Below are 24,773 nucleotides of genomic sequence, written 5' to 3'. Positions count from 1 at the left end.
AGACTTTTGCTCAACTAACAGTGGCTGTCCTGGCTCCTTGAAAGACCCTTCTTACCTCTGACTTTGTGCTTTGCCTTTCCCCCAGGAAAGGGTTAATTTACTTTGCATTGGAGGGTTCAAAAGGTACTTACTTGCTTAAGAATATTTGTTAACCATTGTTTTATTCCTGCATCTTCTCCTTTTGACGCTAACCTTAGTATTGCTCTAAATGTACCAGTGATATATTAATGTCCACAGTGACCTAGTTATTAAAGTCACCTCAGTGTTTATTTGGATACTTGTCACTGTGAATCTCTAACAACCCTACAGCTCACATTGACCCCTCTTGCGATAAGCTGGTCTGCTCAGTCACTCTACCAACGTGTTTAGTACATCCTTATACCAAAGGTTGGGTTAACTATTGCCAAGAGGTCAAGGCTGGTGCAGTCTCACACAGGGTAATGCATACAACCGTGCCTAACAGACAGTGTACTTGTAAATGGCCAGGAGACTCCTGCCATCAGAGACACTGGGGCCAGCATTACAGTGGTTGCTGTAAGCTTCTTCAAACCTGTGGATTTAGCCAAGTCACCCAAAGGTCCCACTAAACCTGCTGGAGGCCCTATCCAAATGGTTCCTATTTTGCCAGCCCACATCCAGTGCAATAACATGACTGTACAAATTCCGGTTAGTGTGCGATCTGAAGTACCTGGGAGAGTTCTGTTGGGGAATGACTTGAACACTCTTGGGAGTAGTCTCTAGTACCCCCAGACCTCCCAGCAAAATGAAACAGGAGCCGACAAGATTGGCCAGAGAGGAAACCTTGAGACTCTCAGTTTGATGTCAGGAAGGAATCCAGTACCTCAAACCAGCAAACAGATCAACCTTCCACTTCTAGAAAGAGGAAAGAGACCAAGGAGAAATCCAAAGTCTCTGGAAAGAAAAAGGGGCTCAAACTGAAGATGTCCCTGAGAGGACAGTCACAGGTCACCCAGTGACCCCATCCCCAGTTGAAACAGAGTGGGTGGACGAACCAACTCCTGAAAAACCAGCTACTAGTGAAACAGAACTGGAGGAGCTCATTCCCTGCTTGGAAGATCTGGATCCTAGAGACCATCCTGAGCTGCAGACTTTGCTTGCAGAAGGTGGACCCTTTGGGGGGGGGGGTTAAAGAAAAAAAGAAAGGTCTGAGACACCAGACAGCTTACCAGCTGGAAGAGCAAGGGCCACCGAAGCAGACACTACTGGGAGGATAGACTCCTCTAAAGTGAGCCTACAGAATCTACCCCAGGGGACTTCAGGCGACTGGTAGTACCCAAGGAGGTGAGATCTAAGCTACTACAACTAGCACATGAGATACCTCTGGCTGGTTACCTGAGCTCCAAAGAGGCTTTCTCTGTACCTTTACTTGCCCAAGATGGGTGCAGGTGTTGACAAACATTGTAGAAGCCCCCACGCCTGTCAGACCTCTGGCAAAAGTGGATCGAAGAATGTGGCACCTTTAGCGCCCCTCCCAGTGGTGGTAGTTCCTTTTGAGATCGTGGGGATGGACATTGTTGTTCCCCTACCCCATCCTACTTCCTCAGGCAATCGATTTATATTGGTTGGGGTAGACCATGCTACCAGGTACCCTGAGGCTACACCTTTGAGGACTGTTATTGCCCAAGCAGTGGCTAAGGCCCTCCTTGGTATTTTTTTTAAATTATTTTCCCAGGGTTGATTTTCCTAAGGAAGTTATCTTTGACAGGGGGATCTAATTATATGTCCCACTATATGCAGACCATGTGTAAGAACTATGGAGTAACTTACAAGTTCTCAGCTGCCAACCACCCTCAAACAAACGGGTTGGAAGAGAGGTTTAACAGAACAATAAAGAGCAAGATAGGTGCCTTAGAAGAACCCCTGAGAAGAAAGTTGGACCTTCTACTGCCATGTCTTTTATTTGCTTACAGAGAGGTGCCTCAAGCTTGAGTGGGTTTCAGCCCCTTTGAGGGCTTTATGGTCTATCCGGTCAGAAGCCCATTGGCCCCGATTGAAGATGGTTTGGAGAGTCCTATATCCCTGAAGCCAGTCTGTGTCACTATGTGCTAGGCCTATTTAAGCAAGTTCTGATTCATTCATAGCAATAGGCTATCAATCACCCAGCAGGGTGGCTGTCCTCAGTGTTAGGCGAGATTGTATGCAGTAACCCTGTGGGAGACTACACCAGTCTTGTCCTCTTTGTATTAGGCAAGCCACCTATACTACACAAGTTGGTAGAGTGACTGAGCAGTCCGACTTATCTCAAGAAGGGTAAATGTGAGCTGTAGCATCGAAATCCACACATACAAGTATCCAAACAAGACTTACACTCAAGGTTTCCTAGTAAAATTATTTATTTAACAGTCAGTTTTAAATAAGCCTTCTTTAAACAGGGCAATAGGCAACAATCAAAATACACTTAATACCACTTTCTCAGATTTAGAAAAAGCAAGTAGATACTTGTTAGAGATGCTGTTAATACATTTCCTACACCCTGGAGTGACTTCAATTACCAGGCAGTATTGGCAATTATATATAACTTTTTGGTACTTAATACATTCAGAGGTTGTGAACAAGGAAAAGGTTAAGGAAGGAAAAAGGTTAACAGGTTCTCAGAGCATGTGAGCACTTTTCAATCTCCCAATGAAGTCTAGATTAGATCTTTCCCAGCAATACAAGGCAACGTTATGCACCACCTATGAGGGACACTTAGAATCAAAGTCAATGAGTCAGAAGAGTCAGGGAGCCAGGACAGCCAAAGTCAATTCGAACAATGTCCATGAAGCCGAGGCACTTCTTTAGAAAGCACAAAAGTCTTGCACAGAGTTAGAGAATTGTAAGGTACCACTGTTGGGCCACAAGCTTTTAGGCTTGTGAGGGTCATAGCTGAAATCAACTCTGTAAAAAGCAGCTAGTGCAAGATTCAAGTGAGATAATGCAAGCTACAGACAAAATAGGTGAGTGCCCCTTAGCCAGCACGGTACCTTAGGTTTGAAGAAGAGGATCTAGCTGGCTTCCGTTCTGGTTGCGTTCTTGCAGATCCTGGGTTCCTGGGCCACAGTCGTGGAGACAAGAAGGAGAACAGCAAAACAAAAAAGAGTTGATGGCTGGAAGGTTTAGAATAAATCTTGACCTCTGGCATTGCTCTGGGCAACCCTCCAGACCATCGTTCTTCGCCTGTCAAGCCATTACAAAAGGGGAAAAACCATATGCAAATCAGGCGTGGTCCCACCCCCAAAGGGGTAGTCCAGCCCGGACTGCTAGGTCACATCCCTTTTGCACGAGACCACAAGCATCCCCAGACATGTTTCAGCCTTGTTGGGCGTCATCAGTGAGGAGTAGCTTGGGTCTCTAGGCCCAGCAGGCAAGGGACCCACGTCTGGGCATACCCTTCCCACTCGGGGTGACAATAGCAAAACAAAAGAGTTGATGGCTGGAAGGTTTAGAATAAATCTTGACCTCTGGCATTGCTCTGGGCAACCCTCCAGACCATCGTTCTTCGCCTGCCAAGCCATTACAAAAGGGGAAAAACCATATGCAAATCAGGCGTGGTCCCACCCCCAAAGGGGTAGTCCAGCCCGGACTGCTAGGTCACATCCCTTTTGCACGAGACCACAAGCATCCCCAGACAGGTTTCAGCCTTCTTGGGCGTCATCAGTGAGGAGTAGCTTGGGTCTCTAGGCCCAGCAGGCAAGGGACCCACGTCTGGGCATAACCTTCCCACTCGGGGTGACAATAGCAAAACAAAAGAGTTGATGGCTAGAAGGTTTAGAATAAATCTTGACCTCTGGCATTGCTCTGATTTGCATGTGGTCTTTCCCCTTTTGTAATGGCTTAGCAGGCGAAGAACGATGGTCTGGAGGGTTGCCCAGAGCAATGCCAGAGGTTGAGATTTATTCTAAACCTTCCAACCATCACCTCTATTGTTTTGCTTTTGTCACCCCGAGTGGGACGGGTATGCCCAGACGTGGGTCCCGTGCCTGCTGGGCCTAGAGACCCAAGCTACTCCTCACTGATGACGCCCAACAAGGTTGAAACATGTCTGGGGATGCTTGTGGTCTCGTGCAGAAGGGATGTGACCTAGCAGTTCGGGCTGGACTACCCCTTTGGGGGTGGGACCAAGCCTGATTTGCATGTGGTCTTTCCCCTTTTGTAATGGCTTAGCAGGCGAAGAACGATGGTCTGGAGGGTTGCCCAGAGCAATGCCAGAGGTTGAGATTTATTCTAAACCTTCCAACCATCACCTCTTTTGTTTTGACAAGAAGGAGAACGCCTGGACGACACCTGCAGTGCAGTTTGAAGTTTGGCGGTGGCTATGGGCTCTTTTCAGTTCAGCGGCTCTTGATATTTTCAGCTACCAGCAAATAGCACCACCACGATTGTTGGACACCTGTGGGCTTCCCTTGCTTCTGGAGTCCAGCACTCTGGTGAGGTGACTCGGGCTTGGGTCGCCCTGCTTCGGGAGGGTCCTCCGGATCTTCCTGGAGCTCTGGTCCGGCTTAAAGACGATTTACTCGACTAAGGATTTCCCGACCACTGGCACTCTGTTTCAGCAGCAGCAAAGAAGTCCAGCCGTTGGGGAATGTCCTCCAGCAAAGTTTGAGTTGTCAGTTCCAGGGCTTCTCTAGTTGATTCGGAGATGGCGCTTCAGCACTGCAGGCCTTCACTGGGCAGTTCAAAAGTCCAGGAGGGTGCAGCAAGCTTCTCTTCCAGTTTGCCTCGACTGATGTTTCGTCCAGTGGTCGACTGCCTTCAGTCCAAGAACCTCGCCTTTTATGCAGGTTTCTCCGATTTACGCACAGACATCAGAGTGACTGTCCTCCAAGGACAGCCAGCCAGCCAGCCAATCAGCACTGGGCAAATTCAGGTAATCAAGGAGACAAAGAACAGGGAGTTTCGGGCACCTCCCTTGCTTCCTCCCTTGCTTCCTGCCTTGCCAGACACACTGGAGCCAGAGGCGGATTTAATTACTGAAGCCCACCAAAGGCAAAATGAACAAAAGGGTTAAACCTGGTTTGGCGCAGAGTAAAACTGAAGAAAGACCTCACAAACAAATGGCGAAAAAGGAAGACAGGGGCCCTTTTGACAAAATGGGCACCCATGGGTGTTCTACTGCAGCTGATGGTTCAGCCTGCGGTAAAAAATGCACAATGGTAGGAAAATAAAACCACTGCCACCAGCCATTGAAAGTTGCGAGGTTAACAAAAAAGTAACCCCCCAGCACTTCCACATAAGATGGGGTGTACTGAACCTACGTAGGAAAAACAGGCAAGTAAAGTCAACTTCACTTTACTACTCCGGGAACAGTAGCTCACGCAAGAGAAGGTATTTAAACCTTATGAGAAATCCAAAGGACTTCTCTGTGGCACTGCACAGAGGGTGCTGTGTGTTACCATAATAAAGTAGATGACTATGGAGTTTGTCAGACTACAAAAACACAGATTTCAAATCAGATCAAAAATACATGAGTGAGAAAAAGGTCTCACTCACTCCAGGTTAAAAAATAAAAGTCCTAAAATAAAAAACAAAAAAGCTGGGGGTCTCTAACGTTGAAGGGAATTAGCACAGAAAGAGAATTCTCCCCAACACCCCAGGATAGCCAGCCGGCCAATCAGAACTGGTTTCACCCAGGCACACCTAGAGACTAATGACAGGGAAGTTTCGGGACCCTCCCTCACTTCATGCCTTTCCAGACACTGGAGCCCGGGTGGGCTTCAGGGCTGAAGCCCACCAAAGGCAAAACACACAAAGGACTCAAACCTGATTCAAACAACAGAGTAAAAGCCCAGAAGAAACTGACAAGAAATGGCAAAAAAGAAGACCGGGGCCATTTTGGGAAAATGGTCACCCTTGCTTGTTGTACTGTAGCTGAGGATTCAGCCTGCAAATACATGGCACAAGGTAGTGTAAGGGTGTCCCTAATTACACTCACACCAGAATCAATACTCCCCTCTAGGGAAATAAGGCAAAAAGGCAATCTAGTAAGGATAACAAGTTTAATCTTTACAAATGAGCGGGTAGCAAAGGACTCTGCTGCCTGAACAGTCTTCTCCTGTCCCTCTTCTCGTTCCTTCCTGCCAAAGTGGTCTCAAGCAGGGGTTTATATAGGTCTGGCTTGCCATGGTGATATCACTGGAGCGGGATCATAACTTCAGCCAAATTCGTCCTTCCATAATAGTGATGCTCCAAAGCCTTCCTTCTTCTTTGTCAGGGCATGCTGTTCTACATTTAGCTAGCTATGCAAAAACACACTGTAGCTCATGCTTTCTGTTAGGGAGAATTCTCAGAAATGTGCTAATTCCTCTCTACCTTAGAGACCCCCCAGCACTTTTGCTGGACTCTAGGACTTTTTAAATTTTCAACCTGGAGAGAGTGAGACCCTTCCTTTTCCCACTCCCATGTATTTTGTGTGATTTAAACTCTGTTTCTCTTTTGGTTTTTGGAGTCGGACTGTTAGGCAAAGTTTGTATGCAGTACCCTCTGGGAACACTACAAACAACTCTGACTACAGGTATAGGAAACCCTACCTTTGGTATAAGCTTGTACTACAAAGTTTTGGTAGCGTGTTGAGCAGCCAGGCTTATCTCAAGAGGGGCAAATGTGCGCTGTAGTGGAGTTACAGAGATTCACATTGACAAGTATTCAAATGAACACTTACATTCAAGGTTTCTTGAATAAATAATTATTAATTTATCAGTTAGAATAATCCTTCAGAAAGGGGCAATATAATATAAACACACGAATACACTTCAATACTGTACACTCTTAGTTTCTAAATTAGTAAAGACTCTTTTGGGATGGCCCACAGACACAACCTACACCCCTCGGGTGACTTCAATTGCTAGGGTGCTGGGGACATTAATATCTTGTTTTTTGCATTTAGAATACCGTTATAAGTTGGTAAAAGGAAAAGGTTATTAGAACAATAGACCACAAATATTCTTAAGCAGACAAATACTTTTGGATCCCCACAGCAGAGTCATTCAGCATAACAGGCTAGGCCGAAGTCAATGGTCAAAAGTCTTATATAGGATGAAGCACTTCTGGTAAGTAAGTAGAAAAGTCTTTGCACAATGTTCCAGAAGTCTTTGAAGAAAAGAAGAATCAAATGTAGGGCCACAAGCTGTTAGACGTGTGAGGGGTAGAAGATGCAAGCAACTCTACAGCAAGAGGTAAGTTCTCTCAGACATTGTACAGTACCTTTGAATTGAAGAAAAAGTTCAGGAGATGGCTTCTGTTCCTGGGCCTCAGTCGTGGGCACAAGAGGGAGGACTTCTGGGAACTCCGGCACTGCAATGGGACGGCCACCGCTCGCAACCAGCAAACTTCAAACAAGTGACTATTCGATGTTGCAGCTCCTCACGTCTACCGCAAATAGCAAAACTGCGGTTCCTGGCTGTCGAGATGGGCTTTCCTTGCGTCTGGGGTCCCGCACTCTGTTGAGGGGGCTCAGGCTTGGTCAATCCTGTTTCCTGGGAGTCCGAAGGATCTTCCTGGAGGTCTTGGCCAGCTTAAAAGCAATGCACACAAACTGGTGTTCCTCTCCCGGACGATCCGGTTCCAGAAGCGACTGCGGTGGATACTCGACCAGCTTTGAGAGGATGTCCAGGTGGCTTACTTTGGAGTTCATTAGTCCCACCAACTCAAAGGGATAAGTCGTCCTTGCAGGGGCTTCTCTGTCGATACGAAATTGGAATTTCAGCACAACAGCAGGGCTTCACCAGGCAAACCAACGGTCCAGGAGTTGCAGCAGGCGTCTTCAAGTTCTTCTGATTCTTTCGTCCAGTGGACGACTCTGCCTTCCAAGCCAAAAAGCCTCGCCTTTTAAGCAGCTTGCTCCTATTGATTCCAGCCTAGCCGTCAGTCACCCAGCAGGGTGGCTGTCCTGGCTGGACAGCCAGCGAGCCAAACACCTAGGAGTGCATTCCTGTCTTCTAGGAGACTAAGCACAGGGAGTTTCTGGCACCTCCCTCGCTTCCTGCCCCTGCCAGACACCCTGGAGCCAGAGGCGGCCTTCACTTGTGTGAATCCCGCCAAAGGCAAAATGAACAAAGGGACCAAATCTGTTTTGGCGTGCAGAGTAAATCTCAAGAAGGACCATTCCACAAAAACCGGGGCCATTTTGACAAAAATGGCACCCATGGGTGCTCTACCGTGGCTGCGAACGCAGCCCGCGGTAAAATCCCATAATGGTAGTAAAAGGTAAACCACTGCCAGCAGCCATTCAGTGAGGAAAGGGTAACATAAAAATGTTACATGAGAAGCTAGACAAAGGGGATACTAAATAACCCCTCCAGCACCCTATTGTAAGATAGTGTGAGCTAGGGTCTAGAAAGTTACAAATGTAAGTAAAGTCAATTTCATTTTAATGCTCTGGGAAACAGTTTATCCCAGAGAAGGTATTTAAACCTTTGGGAAATCTGACACAATGTAAAAGATGATGCCTATAGACTTTGTCAGACTCCACAACCAAAAAGAAACGGTGTACAAAATCACATTAAAATATGACAGAGTGGGAAAAAGGGTATCACTCTCTCCAGGTTAAAAAAAAATCAAGTCCTCAAAATCCAGCAAAGTTGATGGGGGGTCTCTAAGGTAGAGGGAATTAGCCAATTTCTGAGAATTTTCCCTAACGGCACCATTCAAACTTGGGGATAGCTGTCCAATGGTGACAGCCAGCCTCCCCGTCTGAACTGGTTGCGGTCAGGCACACTGCAGGACAAATGACAGGGGAGTTTGTCACCTCTGCCCACTTCTTGTCGTGCCAGGCATGGAGACCCTTCGCAGGCTTTCCTTGGGAAGCCTGGTGAAGACAAAGGGACACGAGAATCCTCCCCCACCCAGATAGGTTGAAGAAGGATCCAGAAAGGACAAGTCGCTTTCAGGGCTTTAAAAAGTAAGACCACAATTTTGGGTAAATGGTGTCCCTTGTGTCCCCTACCACAGCTGCAAAGAGAGCCTGCCATAAAAGTTCACAAAAAGTCATTCAACAGGTACACTGCCACCAGCCTGAGCAGATGGACCCATCACAGTAACACAAAGTAACTGGAGAGGCGAGAAACGGTATAGATTGTCTCCGCTCCGCACTCCACTTAAGGTGAGGTGTGCTGCTCTTGCAAAATAAAACACATAAGGGATAAGAAGTATCCCCTTGCCCTACTAACTTTAGGAGCTAGTCAGGAAAATTATGGAGGGGGAATCCCAGCAACACTATACAGAAGGTGTGGTGTTCCGCTTTAGTAAAATGTAGATGCCAGAATTTTGAAGGAAAGCAAGACTCCAAGTACTAATATCAAAAAGTGTTGAAAAAGGTTCCAAGCCCCAGAGTAAAAGGAAAGGTAAATGGTTCCCACTCTGTCAAAAGAATTGTCAAAAATCCAGGTGTGCAGCAAATCAGTGCTGGGTTAATCCGAGTGGAGATTTCACACAAGACAAATGTACTCTAACATCTAGTTCTTATTTGAACTTGATAATGCTCATGTTTAATACTTCAATGAAGTGTGTGTATATATATATATATTTTTTTTTTTAGAGCACATCTGCGTAGTGTCTTCTCTTGTGTAACCTATTGGTCCCAACTACACCTCCCTGCCAGCCCAATCCCTGCCAAGATGGAAAGCAGACTTCTCTGCTACGGAACCCATTGAGAGAGCTAGCTGCATGTACACCCTGACTTACTCAACAGAAAAGCTGATACTAAACAGAGGAAAAAGGACTGCCAACAATGTGCCAGGGCTCAGGTACACAGAAGACCTGAGCAATGGAGATGCTCTGTAGGATTAACTCTAGAAGCATATTTAGATACACCACATGGTCACAAAACAAATGTTAGCTGATCATGACAATAGTACACAGCATTTATGAGCATCCACAGGAGCAAAAGGGGTCAAAGACGCACCTGTGTGGGTATGGCAATCCTTCACTGCCCAAAGAGGACGTAGATAAGGTAGTTGCTATAGAGTCGTTGGTGGCTTCATCCACTGGCAGCGTTCTAGGGAGCAGGTCTGGACGCCCAAAGTGAGCACCTATTGGTAGATCAAAACAAAATATAATTTCCAAGCAAGCATTCTTCCGTGCTTTTAGTCAAACATATGGGTTAACAGTCTAATCAGAGCAAGTATCCAACTCTTATTATAAGTATGTACCACTCAATGTAAGGGTAGTGTAACATAGCAGCCAGGCTTATAGGAGGGAGAAAGTCAAGTACTATCATAACAAGTAAACAATATAAAACGGATACAATCCTTTTCAGTAAACCACAGTTTAAATGACTTATGGAATGGCAGTATGCATTTCTAGGTAAGTAAAACCACTGTTACAGTAAACTTTGGGGGTTTGTTTCAAGAATAACATGGAGGAACAAGACCAGCACAAGCAGGTACGCCTTTTACAGAGCGTGCAATTACTTTTTAGAATAGTATAAACAATTCACAGGTAAGTAATAACTTTGTAATACATTTTAGAATTACATTATGTAATTCCAAGGTAAGCAATAACTGTGTAGTAAACCCATGTATCCTATTGTGTTTCAGGAATAATGCAGCTACATTGCCTTCAGTAGCAAGTGAGTATACTACTCAGTTACTTTTTAGAATAGTGACAATTGAAAGCTAAGAACTTTGTATCCTTTGTGGGATCCTTATGATAGAAACATCAACACCACAAGGTAGGCTACTTAGCAAACATTTCACAGAGCCTAGACCTTAAGAGTCCTTTCCCTATCTAGTTCCTAACTCTTTCAGGGTCAGTATGGGGTAATAAAGACAGGCACAAGCTGTAGAAAAGTCAAAGGTTTGTGTGGCAATCTTCTGGAGCAGTTACGTAATAGTTATTGTGGGTTAATGGGGCCAGAGACTTGGTAGAAGACTCCTTGCATGTGTTCCAGCATTAGGCCTGGGTGAATGTGTATGGGCGAAATACCAAACACACAAATGACTCTCCTAGCCACAGTGGAGCGACAGAATGACCTTATGTACGTATTACCTCAAGTCCCAAAGTACCTTAGGAGCGATGAAGATGAAGCTGGATGCCCTCACACGGTAGCAACTGTTCGGTAAGATTTGAACTTTAGTGCTAAATCTACCTCACTTGCGAGAACCCCAGAACCTTTTGCTGGACCGGTAGATTATTTTTCCCTATACCTCAGTGAGGAGGAACTTTTTCCACACTCACAGATCCTTTTACTCTTTTTATGGGTGTCATTTGTAAGATTCTCCAGAGTGCCCTTTTAATGTTATCCTCTGACAACTTTTGGATATACCTTTTTATTGTTACTTTCTCTGGCTAACATTGCAAGAACTGCAGTTCCCAAGGGTAGAAACGATAATGTTATCCTTTCTACATTTTTTTCGGTGAAACCAGCACACCACACCTTATGTTTACACAGTCGGTGCATCTTTACCGCAGACTGTTTTCACAGCTGCCGTAACGGCAACTATGGATACCCATTTAACCAAAATGGTCCAGTCTTAGTCTTTCCCCTACCCTCCAGGGTGGGAAATTCCATTGTGTGATTTTGATCTTCGGTGGGAGATCTCGGTCAAACTAGACCGGGTTCCAGAGTGACTGTGAAGGTAGGAAGCGCGGGAGGAGCTCAAAACTCTGCAACCATTTGTCCTCCAGCCTGACCGAGAATCCAGTTCCAACTGGGAGGCTGAACTGAAAGGACTACCAACCCTCCAGGTTTGAATGGTGCACTCCTGTTTTATTGGCTGGGTTCCTGCATAAATATCTGGTCTTGGAAGCTGAAGAGGTTGTCGACCACTGAACCTGAATCCGAAAAGGAAGATGAAGAAAATGCAGCTGAGAATTTCCAGCGTCCGGAAAGCCTACTGTGTAACCAGAGCTGCCGTTACCCTTCCTTCAAAGCGACCTGGGGACTCAAAATGAAGATCCCGACCCAGAGCCTTGTGAGATACACTAGAGTCAAGAACTGCATTTTGACCCATCCCACGTCGTGCTGCGACCTTGCAGGGCTGCAATACCCCAATACCCTGGGACCTCGAGCCAGCGTGCAGTGCACAGCCTTCCGAATCGGGCTGAAACTTTGGTTGCATCCTGCAGGTCCTCCAGAGACGTGAATTGAGTCCAAAAAGTCCCCTCAGAGTGCTGAACCCTGCAAGTGGCGAGGATCAAACCAACGATATTCAGTCTTCTGGCTCCTGAAAAGGGAACCAAAACCACACAGCAGCATCCAGCCATGAAGAAACACTTGCCTGGAGCCTTCTCCGTTGATCCCTGCTGCAAAATCCCTTCCAAAGCCCTGTCTTCCGTCTTTCTGACAAAGAAATCCATCGACTGGGTTTTTGGCTTCAGATCCTGAAGTCTTTCTGCTGCAACCCCTTCTTCCGTGCTGAGGTACTGTGTTGGCTGGGGTATTTCCTTACCTTAAGCCTGTGTTATTTCTGTAAAGCTTTTGTGGTGTTTAACTCTAAAGTTACATTATTATTTGAACAGTCTTCCAAAGGTACTCCTCTCTCACCCTGCCTACAGCTGGCACCTAGCCTATCAAGGTCCCTCTTCTGCCTCAGAGAACTCATACAATAGAATAGGAAAGGACTGGATAAGAAAAGGATTGTGCATAGAAAAAAAATAAGTGTTTAAAAGTGTACTTACTTGTGAAAGAGTTCAGAATGAACAGTTACAAATGTTCTTACTTACCTAGAATGTGTGTTATGCCATTCTGAAAAGACATTCTTAAAATGTAAAATTGGGTTTTGCTTTCCCTGGTCTGTTTTATAAAAATGCGAAAACAGTCTTAGGTTTAAATCCATCTTTAGGTTGCTGATTATGACCAACCACCTCATCTTCAACCCTGGGAAAACTGAAATCCTAGTTTGCGGGAAACCCGCCCTCCTTGCCCAACCGATTCCGTGGCCTCACTCCCTAGGACAAGCACCAACAATTTCAAACATGGTAGAAACCCTTGGATGCACACTGGACTCAGACCTATGCCTTGACCAACACCATCACCATCACCATCACCATCTAAAACCTGCTTCTTCCATCTACGGATTCTCAGGTGCATCTTCCCTTACCCTCACCTATCCCCACTGTTTTTTGGCCATCAACTCCATCATCCTGTCCCGATTACGCAAACTGCCTCTACCTAGGAGCTCTGGCATCTCAACTAAGGAAACACAAAAGAATCCAAAACGCGGCAGCACGCCTGCTCATTAATCTACCCGCCAGAGAACACATCAGCCCTACACTAAACCTCCTCCATTGGCTCCCGATTGGTTGACGCACTACCTTTAAAGCCATGTGCATCACCCACGGTGCCAGCCATCCACAACACCATACAGGAATTCCTTTGAGACAAAATCCTTCCCTACCAGCCCCCAAGGAATCTCAGATCTCACATAGCATATCGCCTAGTGGACCACCCTCACAACTCCTCCAGGCTGGATGGATCCTCATTCTCCGTGCAAGCACCAATCATCTGCCACTCCCGAACCCTACACATTTGCAATAATGAAAAATCACCTGAAATTCAGAAAGGCCCTAAGATCCTGGCTCTCCCCAATATCCTCCTGAATCCCCCCCTCTCGAAACTACACTGCGGAACCCAACATTCCTATAAACCAATTACAACAAATTATGCTGGCAGCATTTGTAGCAGCTCACCTTGACAAACTGACACCCCCACGCACAACAAGCCTAACACAATAAATACTGCATGGAAACAAGCAGCATTCACTCAGGCACACCACAATAAAAGTACTCCTCTCCCAACTATGTCCCGTCCGAGGACAGCATTCACATCGGCTCCTCCGGACAAACTATCACCCCACGAACAACAACATTCCTACCTGACAAATGCACCAGGGAAGCCAGCAACTTCCGCTGTGGCTCACTGCAATAAACTCACTCACCCTCGCCGCTCAGACTCTCGCACCAAAGAGATCACGAATAATGAGACCCTGCTGTCCGCACTGGACAGAGATCGCTGCAGCAGAAATGTTAGGACAGTTTTTCTGAAGTCCAACTAAGGGTTTAGTAAAACCATTCAACTGAGGCAGTACAAGACTCCACTTCTAGTCTAAGGCTGTACCACCTGAGTTCATGGTAGCGTAGACAAAGCAGCAAGGCTTAACTTAGGAGGGAGAGAGGGCTGTAGAATCAGTACAAATGAAATTGTAATACAAATGTTCCAAAGAAACACTGAAACACTATGTAGTGTAAAAAATAAATGGTTTATTAAAATACAAGTAGGCCCAGATAGATCTTGGGGAAATAAGTACTATCACATTATTTGTAATCACAATTATAAAAACACAAAATCTATGCTTGAAGGTACACATGCCAAAGCATAAACCTTATTTGGAACACCTAACAGTAGTTCTAGGGAAGTCAAACCTTTTCATACACATTCAGTATAGGTCCCACCTAGTCTTGGGGAGTAAAAACCAATGGTTACTTTCAGATTACATTCACTAATTGAAGGGTAGTAGAGCTTACCAGTTGTACCATGACACTCAGCAACAAATCACATAATCAGACAACTGGACAGTATACGTTTTGCGAATAGTGGAACACTTATTCTAGGTTCAGTAAAAACCTATAACTACTTTTGTGATAACACACAGTTATACGGGGCGAGTAAAACCTAAGCATTTAATATTCAATTACAGGTGCTTTTGAGATCAGTAAAACACAGATTGAGATAAGCAGCAACTCTTGTAACTTATTTTAGGCTGTCACACAGCTACCTCAAGGTAAGTAAAGCCCAGCGACTTTTTCAAGGAGCCATCAGCAACTTGGGGCAGGTATAAACCTAAGACTCTTTTTGTGTCTGCCTAAAACAGACCAGGCAAAGCACACCCCAATGTTAATCTTTATAAATGACTCCAGGTTATTCTAGCTAGGTAAAACCTAATGCAAACTTATTCTAGACAGGCTAACAGCAGGTCAGGGGAAGGAAGAGACTGCTGGGGGACACTCATACAATTATACTAACAGGAATAATAAAGTTAACCCAACAGCATTACATTTGGGAAGAGGCACAACCAAATCACAGGTGAGTAATATACCCTTACATCTACTTTGTTAGAATGGTGAAACAGTATCTAAGGAAAGAAAGGTGTTACATATGCCTTTAAGAATAGTGCACACATTCAAGGTAAGAAGGAACGTTTGCAACTGTTCACTCTCAGAGTTACAGTTACCAACATTTAAGTAACTTTTAAACACTTATTCTTTTTTCTAGGAAAAAAAAGGCCCAATCCTTTAAAAGTCTTTCCCTTATTCTTGGAGCATGAGTGTTCTCAGTGGCAGAAGGGGGATCACTAGGGTCTAGTGTCCAACAGACAGTGGTAAGAAAAGTTTCTTAAGTAGCAAAAGTCAGAGTTCCTTAGGATGGCTGTTAGAACAAGTAAGTACTTTACTTTTACAGTTAGTTTAGGGTCCAGGGGCTTCACAGAAGACACCCTAGGAGGATTCCAGCAGTGTGCCTTGGTGAACTGGACAAGGCCTCCCAATCACAGAAAACGCCCCAAAACTACACAGGAATCACAAGAGACTTAAGGTAAGTAAATACGAGGACTTCAGGGTCTGCAGCCAAAGACCTGGTCAGTGGATTCCTTGTCGTGATGACTGAACACAGGACCTTGGAAGGGATTTTGCAGCAGGGAATCAACAGGGAAGGCTCTGGGCAAGGTTTTCCTCGCAGCTGGATGCAGCTCTGTGGATTTGGCACCTTTTTCAGGAGCACAGAAGACAGAATATTGCTGGTCGGATTCTCGTCATTACAAAGGTACAGCACTCTGTACTGACTGGGCTATGCTTACACTGTGTATTTTCTCCTTTATATTCCTCCCTCATCTAGGTAAACTTTCAATGATTCTCCCGTTGTGTTTATTTTGTGGTTTAAAGGACACTGACAATAAAGTGCAATAAAGGACACTGACTGCCGTGTCCTTTATTGCACTGATGTTCCGTTGCACTCTTCCATCCTCCAGGTTCTCATTTGCTGACTACTTTGTCCTTGTTCTTTTTGGTGTTGTCCTCTTAGCAAATCGTTCACTTATCAAACTATTCTACTATTGTCTGAATTCTTATCGTACTGGTCCATTGTCTACTATTGTCTCGTCCCTCTTTGTCTCTGCTTGCACCCCTGCCTGTGTCCTTCAGTAGTGTCTCGCTCCCTCCCACCCCCGCCCCCTCTTCATCTCTTCGCTCCCTACCTACTCCATGGTGCTCTCTGTTTCTCCTATCTTTTCTAACTGCTTCTATATCAACTATCCTGCTCTCCTTACTAAATCTGGTAGGAAGAGGTTTATAAAGGACATCTTGATCTCCAACCCAGGCCTCCCTATCGCCGACACCAATAACAGTGCTTCCTCTAGGCAAACCCTCATCGACATCCTTTTTGTTGTTCCCTCGCCAGACCTATGGACTCTTCATATGGTCTCAGTGCTCTCTCCTTTCTCTTCTTCTCCCATTAATGGTGGCACCCGGTGGGAGGCACCCCTGGCCCCCTTCCACTCCTCTAAGGTCATCATTAATGTTTACCTGAATGGCACCGTCTTGGTCCAAGGCCGTCAGCCCAACCTTCTCCTCTTTGATAGACGCTTCCCGTGCCTCATCAATTTCCTGTCTTCTCCTGCTGTCCCCCCTCTTCCCTCTACCGCTTCGTTGCCTTATACGCCCCTGCAGGGCATACCTCCGATTTGTACCCCTCCCCAGAAGTCTTTCAAGGATGGCAACTGTTAGGGAGAATTCTAAGAAATGTGCCAATTCTTCTCTACCTTAGAGACCCCAGCTCTTTTTGCTGGACTCTAGGACTTTTTATCCCTCATGTATTTTTCTGTGATTTATACTCCGTTTCATTTTACTTTGGAGTCTGACAAACTCCATAGGCATCTGCATTGTGGCGCACAGCACCTTCAGTGCAGTAGCACAGGGAAGTCTCTTAGATTCCCCAAAGGTTTAAATACCTTCTCTTGGTAAAACTACTGTTTCCAAGAGCAGTGAAGTGAAATTGACTTTACTTACATTGTGTAACTTTCTAGACCCAGTACACACTATCTTAGTATAGGGTGCTGGAAGGGTTACTTAGTATCCCCTTTGTCTAGTTCCTCATCTAACATTTTTATGTTACCCTTTCTACGATTTGTGCTTTACTTTTTACTACCATTAGGTTGGTTTACCACGGGCTGCGTTCGCAGCTGCAGTAAGGCACCCATGGGTGCCCATTTTGTTAAAATGACCCTGGTCTTCTTTGTTTGCCATTTCTTGTCAGAAAGGTCCTTCTTGAGATTTACTCTGCACACCAAACCAGTTTTGGCCCCATTGTTCGCTTTGCCTTTGGCGGGATTCACAAGTGTAGCCCGCCTCTGGCTCCAGTGTGTCTGGGTAAGGCAGGAAGTGAGGGAGGTGCCCGAAAATCCCTGTGCTTAGTCTCCTAGGAGACCCGAATGCACTCTGTGGCGATTGACCAGCTGACTGTCCGGCAAGGACAGCCACCCTGCTGGGCGACTGACAGCTAGGCTGGAATGAATGGGGGAGAACTGAGGCGAGGCTTTTGACTTGGAAGGCAGAGTCGACCACTGGACGAAGGAACCAAAGAACTTGAAGAGGACGCCTGCTGCAACTCCGGACCGTTGGTTTTCCTGGTGAAGCCCTGCTGCTGTGTTGAAACTCCAAATCTGTATTGACAGAGAAGCCCCTGCAAGGACGACTTCTCCCCTTGAGTTGGTGGGACCAATGAACTCCAAAGTAAGCCACCTGGACATCCACCTCGGAGCTGGTTGAATTTCCACAGAGTTGCTGCTTGAAACCAAATAGCCAGGGAGAGGAACACCAGATTGTGTGTGTTGCTTTTAAGCTGGTCAAGAGCTCCAGAAAGATCCTCCGGACTCCCAGGAAGCACGACTGACCGAGCCTGAGCCTCCTCAACAGAATGCGGGACCCCAGAAGCAAGGACAGTCCATCTCGACAGCCAGGAACCACTGGGTTGCTATTAGCGGTAGATGCAAGGAGCTGAAACACTGAACAAGCACCGAAAGTGAAGTTTGTCGGTTGCGAGTTTTGACAGTCCCAGTGCATTGCAGGAGTCCCCCGACGTCCTCCCTCTTGTCCCCACGAATGAGGCCAAGAAACAGTGAGACCTGCAGAGCTGCACAGGAACAGGAGTCATCTGCTGCATCTTTTCTTCATTTTTAAATGTACTGTACAAAGTCTGAGAGAACTTACCTCTGGCTGTAGAACTTCTTGCATCTTCTACCACTCACAAGCCTAATCAGCTTGTGGCCCTATATTTGATTCTTCTTTTCTCCAAAGACTTCGGAAACATTGTGCAAAGACTTTTCCATCACCAGAGGTGCTCCATCCTATATAAGACTTTTGCCCATTGACTTTGGCTTAGTCTTTAGTACTGAATGCCCCTTTCTGGAGGGATCCAAAAGGGAATCGTACAAAAATGTTGACCTGAGAATTGCGATGGCCGAAAATGCCGACTTTATTTTTTTTAAACCCCTCCCTTATGCCACATATATATGTGGGGGGGTGTGGGATATTATAGTAGTATGGGGGGCTGCGAGGGCAAACGAGGCTCAAAGCGTTTACATGGGAGCATCCATTTTGCCGTGTCAGGCAGCATCCTCAGCTCTGCCCTGGCAGCACTAAACAAGCAGCAAAAACCCCCTACTGGGAGCTTTTGCTTACTGCAGCCAGAGAAGAGCTGAGGAGGCTGCCTTTATTTTCATTTTACATTTTCGGTGCTCCCCAAGCCCAGGGAAGCACATAAAACGTAAAATGAAGGCAAAGGCAGAGGCGCAGCAATTACAAATACAACATTGTTGAATTTGTGATTGCTGTGGTTGGAAAAACCACAGCAATCATAAATACAACAAGGTTGTTATTCTGACAGGGGTGACTTTCGCATGGAGTCTCCTGGGCTTCCCCAACCCTGAGGAAGCCCTGGGGACTACAAGCGAAAGCTGCCGCAGTCAGAATAACAACCTTGTTGTATTTGTAAATACTGCAGAATTCAGTTATAGGTAAAATTATCCATCTTGACAATGTTTGTTTTGTCACTGGCAGTCCTAATATACGGCCTGTATATCCCACAAAAAGTTGGTCACACTGACGAAATTTAGCCGTTCTCGAGAAACTAAGAGCCCTCCTTAGAATCTGTGTAATCTTTATTTATCCTTACTTACGTGAGGAGGAGGATAAAAAGCAGGAGACAATTTTCAGTAGAAAAGAGGGTTTGACCTTAAGAACAACTTTATCTTTGTGAAAGATGGTGTGAGGAGGTTTGCTAGAAAGCGCCTGCAACTCAATCACCCTGCCGGCTGAAGTAACTGCCTCTAGTCGTATTGTCTTTAGAGTAAGGAAACTTAACTGGCAAGAATGCAATGGCTCAAATGTAATACATGTGAGAAATTTCAACACTAAATTTAAATCCCACACAGGTACTTGAAAGGGTATTGGAGGAAACACATTAGTAAGCCCTTTTAAGAACTGTACAATTAAAAAGGTCTCTTGAAATAAGATTCCTCCTTATAAAACCAGCACTTAAAAATGGATAGCGCAGCCAAATAACCTTTTATAGTGCCAACTTGGAGCCCCAAATTGGCCAAATGTAAAGGAAAAGACAATATTGTAGGAATATTACAATGAAAAGGGTCCACATTCTTATTTCTGCACCAGTTACTGAACCTGTTCCAATGAAACGGTACAAAGATTTAGTTGTTGGCCTTCTGGCAGAAAGCAAAATCTCCATTCCGTCATCCAGAAGATCCCAATTCTTGCATCTCAGCCTCTCAAACCATGCATGAAGGCTGAGTGTCTAGACCTCTGAGTGGAGAACCCCACCCTCCTCTTGCGAGAGAAGGTCCTCTCTTTGTGGAAGATGTATTGGAGGGCAGATGGACAGGTCTAGAAGATCCGGGTATCACGTTCTCCTGGCCCAATCCGGGGCAATTGGGATCATGGTTTTCCCAAACTTTAACCTCCTTATTACTTGAGGAATCACAGGGACTGGAGGAACCGCGTACAGGAGTGGAAATTTCCAGTCCACCACTAACCCGTCTCCTAGAGCTCCTCTTGGGGGTAATTCCCTTGAGCAGTACAGTTTGCACTTCCGGTTGGCACCGGTCGCGAACAGATCCACTTGAGGGGTTCCTAAAAGGGCAAAGATCTTGTGAAGGACTTCCTGAGCTAGTTCCCATTCGTGGGATACTGTGCTCTGCCTGCTCAGAGCATACGCCGCCGTGTTCTGCTCTCCGGCTAGGTGAATTGCTGTTAGAGAGATTCCTTCCTGTATTTGCCAGAACCAGAGCTGCATTGCCTCTCTGCACAGCGGTAGTGACCCTACACCACCTCTCTTGTTGAGGTAGTACATGGCCACCGTGTTGTCTGTCTGTCATTATCAGTACATTACTTCCCCTTACAGAGGGCAGAAAAGGTTTCAGAGCTAGTCTGATTGCCCTCAGCTCCAACAGGTTGATGTGTAGTTTGGACTCTGATGGAGACCAACGACTGCTGATTATCAGATCGTTGGTGTGAGCTCCCCACCCTGTGAGTGAAGCGTCTATCGTTATCTCCGGCCATGGTTGTCAAAAAGATCCTCCCTTGAGGATATGTTTGTTGCAAGCCCACCATCGAAGATCCTGTGCCACTCTGGTCGGGACTTGCAAAAGATCTGACATTTCCCCTGAAAATTGGGACCATTGAGTCCCGAGACCCCACTGTAGGGGTCTCATCCTCAATCTGGCCTCTTGCACCAGAAAAATGCAGGATGCCACAAGGCCGAGCAACCTTACAAAATCGAAGGCTGGCAGATGCTGGGCATTTTTGAACTTTGTTACCATCTGCAGAATGTGGTGAGCTCTCTTCGGGAGGCGAGGCTTTGCCCGAGAAAGTATCCAAAACTGCTCCGATAAATTGGAGTTTCTGTGATGGCATCATATTTGACTTCTTGAAATTCAGGGAGAAACCCAGTCTGTAGGAAGTGGCAGGTCTTTTTTTAGATATTCCTGGGCTTGTTCTGGAGAACGTGCCCTGATTAACCAATCGTCCAGGTAGGGGTAAACGTGAATTCCCCCTCACCCGAGACTCACTGCCACTACCGCCATCAGCTTGGTGAAAACTCTTGGGGCGGAAGTCGACCCGAATGGCAGAACTCGAAACTGATACTTTGTGCTTGAGATGGATTGGCACATGAAAGTAAGCATCCTGAAGGTCCAATGATACCAACCAGTCTTGGAGTTGGAGAGCCTGAAGGATCTGAGAAAGGGTAACCATCATGAACGTGTCCTTCCTGAGGAACTTGTTCAAGTCCAAGATGGGTCTCAATCCTTTGTCTTTCTTTGGGATGAGAAACTATGGGGAGTACAACACTTGTTCCTCTCTGCTACAGGTACATGTTCTATTGCACCTTTCTCTAGCAGGATTAAGATTTCCTGCAACAGGAGCGGGTCTGGAATTTTGTCAGAGTTGTATCCCAGAGGGTGATTCTGAGGCTTCTTCTGAAAGGGAAGGCAGTAGCCTTGGAATACTGTTTCCAGTGCACGAGCATCTGACATAATGTCCCACCATTCTTCCAGATGCTGAGAGATTCTGCCTCCCACCGGGGTCTTGTGGATCAAAACCTCAGGGTGGCTTTGCGGCAGCTGCAGTAGTGGCTGATGGGACAGTTGCCGCTGCTGGGGCAGACCTAGCACCTTTTTCTCGCCCCCAAGGAAATTTCCTTTGTCCTCTTTGACTGGGCTGTCCCTATCCTTTTCGAAATGAGGAATAAATCAAAAGGGACGACCCCTCCAGTAAGATGAGCCTGTGTAGGGGCATTGTTGAGGTTGTTGTATTGCGGCACTAAGTGACTTAGCTGCCGCTTTAGAGGTCTGCAGCTTCTCCTAACTTTCATCCGCCTTGCTGCCGAACAACCTCAAGCCGTCAAATTGCATATTGAGAAGTCTGGCATGCACATCCGGTGTAAAACCTGACTTTCTCAGCCACGCAAATCTGCATATCACAGTACTAGATGCCATGGACCTACTGATGTTGTCAGCAGTGGCAAAACCTGATTGGAGGCTTTTACTATGGCTAGGAAACCTTCCCGTTCCTCACCATCAGGGATATGCTCAGCTGCCGCTGTCACACAGTCCCACAGGGTGTATGCAAATCTTGCAAGGGTGCAAGTTACATTTGTAGATTTCAATGTCATGCTACCTGAAGAAAAACATTTTACGGGACCATGCGTCAATGTTTTTTATCATCTCTGTCTGGGGGAGTTGTAGGGTATGCTGCATTCCTAGTAGACGTGGCCGCCTGAACCACTAGACTTTCAGGTGATGGATGTTTCCTTAAATACTCAGGGTCTGAAGAAGAGGGCCTGTATTTAGATGTGAATTTCTCATTAACTGCAGGAGCTAACTCGGTTTTCCCATGCAGTCATCACCTTCCTTTGCAAAGCTATGTGAAAAGGAAGTATGGGGTCTTGTTGAGGTCCCCCCAAAAGGATGTCGGTCATGTCATCCTCTTGGTAAATAGTGGAACTTCTGTTCCATCCCATAAATTCCGTTACCCTACTCATTAATCTCCTGTACCCTGCATCTGCATGATCAGCAGGGTCAGATTTTTCAAACTCATACTCTGGAGATGTGGCCAGACTACTTGCTGTCTGTGGGCACTCATATAGGTCTGCCATTTTTGATTGAGGGTCAATCAAATCCTCAGAAACTTCCCTTGTTCCAAAGTTTACACCAGCCAGTGAAACATCCTCCTCCTCTGACTATCTTCCCTCAAAAATGGAGGACATGGATTTGAAAAAATCCTGTCTATTTTCCGGATGAAAAATCTTCTCCGGTGGCATAGACTTTGCCTTCAACACAGAAGTCGATTTAGGAATAGGAATCGATGAAGACGTCGATAAGGGAGCCGATGTTATCGGTAACGGCTTCGATACAGTCGAAGGAGCCTTCGATATCGAAGAAGGAGCTATCAACGCTGTCAAAGTAACCCTCGACACTATCGAAGGAGTACTCGACTTAAGAGTCTTCGAGTGGCCTGTCGACACCTTGGACTCTGACATCTTCGAAAGAGGCTTCGAGGAATCCCTCGATGACGATTTTAATGGCGGATGAGTATCTGCCGCCATTTTGTTGAGTATTGCCTCCGGTTTTTGCACTGGTAGGCGTTTGTGAGGCGTTGGGGAGGATCCCCTCGAAGACGCCCTCGATTTTGTCAGATCTTTGTCTTAGATCTTCCCCGGTCACTTTTAGTATGATCAGGGACATGGCCTTCACTAGACTTCTTTGAGGGGGTCTGGGCCGCATTCTCAAAGATTTTTAACATTGAGGCTCTGAAGGCCTCCCACTTCTTCGGGGAATCCTATTTAGAAGGGCAGGTGATTACCTCTTCAGAAGACGTCGAAGCAGGAGACCAGAGTCACCTTTTCTTCGACTTTTTTGAAGACAACGGCTTCCTAGATCTACTCCTCGACCTAGATTTCTTCGATTTGTGACGTCTTTCACTAGACTCAGCCGAGCCTTTATTTCTTCTCGAAGTCTTCGAGGACTCCTCCCCCCACCGCCAGTTTACCTCTCTGTTCCTTTATAGCTTTATTGTCCATCGACTGACAGGAACCACCCTAGTCTATCCGATGGTCGGGACCCAAGCACCAGAGGCAGTTTTTATGGGGATCTGTTAATGACATCTTCCTGCATTTCTGACATTTTATGAAGCCAGTTTTAGCCATGGAAGGGTTCGATGACGAAGACATTTTCACGTTTTCTTGACACAAAGCGAAAGCTATCAGAAAAACGGAACGGAGGCCAACGGGCGCGGCTCGAGCCATTTATACAGTGGATGATGTCGATGCTCGACGGATACCGCAGAGGGACATCGTCGCCGTGGATTTGAGCAGAGCGTCCATGCCCTCTGGTGGAGAATTTTTTTTCCGAAGCAGCAAAGCTGAAGGTAAGGATATATCTAAGATGAGGAATATGTGGGAGGACACAATCCATTCAAATAAGCCTTCTTCAGAAGGGAGCAATATAAAGCAAGGAACAGGTTACTTACCTGTAACTGTTGTTCTCCAGCATGGGTCTGGCATGGATTCACATGCTCATGAATATTCCCCGTCGTCAGGCTGGGAATCCTCGGTAAAGAAAAAACCAGTATCAGTTTCGTTTCTGATCTGTCTTTCGTAGTAGTAACCAATCACTGATCTCTGCGTCATACTGACCACAGCCAATGACTGCCCTCTACCTAAGCACCGCCTCTGGCAGCCATCTTCAGATTTGGAAGCACGTGAAGTGGCAGTATGACCAAGTGAAGAGCCGCAGAGGGGTAGGCGGGAGGGTTCGCATGTGAATCCATGCCAGACCCATGCTGGAGAACAACAGTTACAGGTAAGTAACTTGTTTCTTCTCCAGCATGGGGTCTGGCATGGATTCACATGCTCATGAATAAAGAATACATAGCAGTACACACATGCACAACCACGGGAGGTGGCAAAGGCTCAACATTAAGCATTGCATCAAACTCAACATTAAGCATCTTACCTCCTCACCAGGCTCACCTCAGGCGAACAGGTTGCGCAGCACTGCTTGGCCGACCCTGGACTCCTCCCTGGAATCCCGATCGACGCAGTAGAACTTCGTGAAGGTGTGCGTCGACCTCCACGTAGCAGCCCTGCATATGTCCAGCAGGGGCACACCAGAAAGGAACGCCGTGGTAGCTGCGATCGCTCTGGTGGAATGGGCTCTCGGACGGCCAGGCAGCGGTCGGTTTGCCAACCGATGACAGTACATGATACAGCCGGA

At 46.3% G+C, this 24,773-nt stretch overlaps 1 protein-coding gene across 2 annotated transcripts in view; it reads right to left on the bottom strand.

Moving 5' to 3' along the window:
* The window catches only part of PIP5K1A (phosphatidylinositol-4-phosphate 5-kinase type 1 alpha), a 750,147-nt gene that overhangs the window by 46,159 nt on the left and 679,215 nt on the right, over window positions 1-24,773 (bottom strand). For both annotated transcript variants that reach the window (XM_069650241.1, XM_069650243.1), the window contains exon 13: window positions 9,899-10,025. In XM_069650241.1, the coding sequence (XP_069506342.1) occupies window positions 9,899-10,025 (127 nt within the window). The remainder of the gene's footprint in view (window positions 1-9,898; window positions 10,026-24,773) is intronic.

Source organism: Ambystoma mexicanum, chromosome 1p, assembly GCF_040938575.1.
Source record: "Ambystoma mexicanum isolate Mex_15411 chromosome 1p, UKY_AmexF1_1, whole genome shotgun sequence".
In the NCBI taxonomy this organism is placed as follows: Eukaryota; Metazoa; Chordata; class Amphibia; order Caudata; family Ambystomatidae; genus Ambystoma; species Ambystoma mexicanum.
This window is presented reverse-complemented; position numbering and strand designations above follow the sequence as displayed.